The sequence below is a fragment of the Chionomys nivalis genome, chromosome 7, assembly GCF_950005125.1.
Source record: "Chionomys nivalis chromosome 7, mChiNiv1.1, whole genome shotgun sequence".
Taxonomy (NCBI): Eukaryota; Metazoa; Chordata; class Mammalia; order Rodentia; family Cricetidae; genus Chionomys; species Chionomys nivalis.
The window spans coordinates 60,025,235-60,028,357 of record NC_080092.1 but is presented as its reverse complement, the minus strand read 5'-3'; the positions used below and the strand labels follow the sequence as shown (position 1 = coordinate 60,028,357).

The 3,123-nt window shown below is 49.3% G+C and overlaps 1 protein-coding gene across 1 annotated transcript; it reads right to left on the bottom strand.

The window, feature by feature from the left end:
* Positions 1-1,139: 1,139 nt before the first annotated feature.
* On the bottom strand, positions 1,140-2,117 carry LOC130878058 (cofilin-1-like). The gene has a single exon (XM_057775822.1). The coding sequence runs from the start codon at positions 2,042-2,044 to the stop codon at positions 1,544-1,546; it is 501 nt and encodes a 166-aa protein (XP_057631805.1). The 5' UTR covers positions 2,045-2,117; the 3' UTR covers positions 1,140-1,543.
* Positions 2,118-3,123: the final 1,006 nt, after the last annotated feature.

Here is a 3,123-nt window from a genome sequence, read left to right as displayed (position 1 = left end):
TGTGTACCATGTGCATGCAGTGCGCTCAGAGGCCAGAAGAGGGCGCCAGGTGGTTGTGAAACACTATGTACTGAGCTCCAAGCCCAGGTCTTCTGCAAGAGCAGCCAGTGCTCGGCACTGCTGAGCCATCTGTCCAGCCCTACTTGATGAGGATGATGATGATGGTCGTGGTGGTGATGAGGAGGAAGAAGAGAAGGAGGGTGATGCTGGTTTTTCAGGACTGCATCCCACTGGATGGTCCAGGATGACCTTCAACTCTCCATCCTCCTGCCTCACCTTCTCAAGGGCTGGGATTATATCCAGCTTGAATTTCTTACAACCCCTCATGCTGTTTTCCATAATAGCTGCCATATTTCTTTATCCCTGCCCATAGGCACAAGAGTTCCGACGCTTTTAAATCACTTTTCTTTTGTTGGAAAGTATTTTTAGATTTATGTGCATGAGTGTTTTGCCTGAATACACACCCACACCCACACACACCCACACCCACACACCATGTTTTCTAGGTGCCCAAGGACAGCAAATGCTCCTCTCCAGCTCTTTTTTTTTTTTTTTTTTTTTTTTTAGAATTTTGCTTTATTGGTATAAATTTAATGTGGTTTTTTTCGGTTTTTCGAGACAGGGTTTCTCTGTGGTTTTGGAGCCTGTCCTGGAACTAGCTCTTGTAGACCAGGCTGGTCTCGAACTCCCAGAGATCCACCTGCCTCTGCCTCCCGAGTGCTGGGATTAAAGGCGTGCGCCACCACTGCCCGGCTAATGTTTTTTTTTTTTAAAGCTGGCTTCAGACTCACTATATATCAGAAGACCAAGAACTTATACATCCCAAGTGTTTAGTGTCTTGTTCTTTTTTTTTTTTTTTGGTTTTTCGAGACAGGGTTTCTCTTTAGTTTTGGAGCCTGTCCTGGAACTAGCTCTGTAGACCAGGCTGGCCTCGAACTCACAGAGGTCCGCTAGTGTCTCGTTCTGTGTCATCACTTCCAGCTTCAATTCTCCACTTTCTTTTTTTTTTTCCTTGTTAATTAGCCTTTTTATTGGTTTTTTGTTTTTTTTAAATTGAAGGTCCCTTACTGGTCCTGCTTTCATGAGTGGCTGAGAACAAGGGGAAGGGGAGGGCGACCAGCTGGCAAGGGGGGGTCATTTCCACATTTCATTCACACACAGAACTAAACAGACAAGCACAGAGTCACTATTTGTGGTTAGAAGTTGGCAGCATGGGATGGGGGGATAAGGAGTAGGGGTGTCGTTAAAAAAAAAAATAGGTCAGGCTCCCCCCAAACTGGGTGCCTGGGAAGGGACTTGGTCTGCTTCAACCCAAGAGGAATCAAAAGATCAAAAGCAGTTTGGGAAGGCCAGAACTGTCAGGGTGGAGGGAGAAGGACGGTCCAGGGGGTGAGGGGAACATTTGGCAACTGGGGTGAAGGGATTACCCTCCCCCTGCTGGGATCCCCCCAGCCCCTCAGGTCTGGCAGGAAAGGGGCAGCCTGCAACACCCATGAGCAGGTCTGGGGTTGCTAGATGCTCCAGGCAGGGGGCTGGAGGCGGCTCACAAGGGCTTGCCCTCCAGGGAGATGACAGCACTGCCACCTAGTTTCTCTGCCAGGGTGCAGCGGTCCTTGACCTCCTCGTAGCAGTTTGCTTGTAATTCATGCTTGATTCCTGTCAGCTTCTTCTTGATGGCATCCTTGGAGCTGGCGTAGATCATTTTGCTCTTAAGGGGTGCACTCTCAGGGGCCCAGAAGATGAACACCAGGTCCTCCTTCTTGCTCTCCTTGGTCTCGTAGGTGGCATCGTAGAGAGCGTAGCGGCAGTCCTTGTCTGGCAGCATCTTGACAAAGGTGGTGTAGGGATCGTCCACAGTCTGCCCCACATCTCCTACCAGAATCTCCTTGCCCTCCTCCAGGATGATGTTCTTCTTGTCCTCACTCAGGCAGAAGAGCACCGCCTTCTTGCGTTTCTTCACTTCTTCTGGCTTCGAAGACTTGCGCACTTTCATGTCATTGAACACTTTGATGACACCATCAGAGACAGCCACACCAGAGGCCATGTTTCCGGAAGCGAAAGGGAGACGGGGAGAGCTACAGAAGAACTAAGCCGCCGCAGCTGCTACCGGGATCCGACTGAACCCACTTTCTTTTTCTTAAAAAGATATTAATTTAGCCAGGCGATGGCGGCGCACGCCTTTAATCCCAGCACTCGGGAGGCAGAGGCAGGCGGATCTCTGTGAGTTCGAGGCCAGCCTGGTCTACAGAGCTAGTTCCAGGACAGGCTCCAAAGCCACAGAGAAACCCTGTCTCGAAAAACCAAAAAAAAAAAAAAAAAAAAAAAAAAAAAAAATTAATTTTCTTATCATTGTTGTTTTTTTTTTTTTTCTCAAGACAAGTGTTTTTCTGTGCATCCCTGACTGTTCTGGAACTCACTGTGTAGACCAGGCTGTCCTCAAACTCTCAGAGATCCACCTGCCTCTAAAAGCATGCCCCACCCCCGCCCAGTATTTATTCAGTTTTTATGTGTGTGGATGTGCACCATGGGTGTGCCTGGTGCCCAGGGAGGTCAGAAGAGGCATCCGATTCCTTGGCACTGGGTCTCCTGAACCAGCTGAGGGTGGCCACGGGGCGCTAGGACCAAGCCAGCGCTCTAAATCACCGAGCCATCTCTCCGGCCCCAGGTCTCCTTTTTTTAAGCAACTCCTGTTTCTCTCAATGTCTTTGAAAGGGGATCTCAGCTCTTGTGGTTTGGTTTCTCATTTCCCTGGTGAACGGACCTACTAGACATCTTTTCAATTGCTCTTGTGGCGTGCAGGGTCAGAGGACAAGCTGATGGGGTGGGTCCGCTCCTCCCACCATATGGGCTCTAGGGAACAAATTCTGGTTGCCAGGCCTGTTCAGAACATGTGTACAGAGGAGCCATCTCCCAGGCCTTTGGCCTATGCTCACAGGCCATTTGTAGATGTTCCTTGGATAAACGTCTGTTCAAGTTTCGAGTCAGGTTGTTTGAGTCTGCTGTTATTACCAAGGAGTCTGCGTGTGTTCAGGATATCGGTGTCTGACCAGATAAACGATTTGCAAGGTATCTTTTCCTGGTCTGTGAGTTGCCTTTTCACTGTGGCTGATGTCCTTTGAAGCA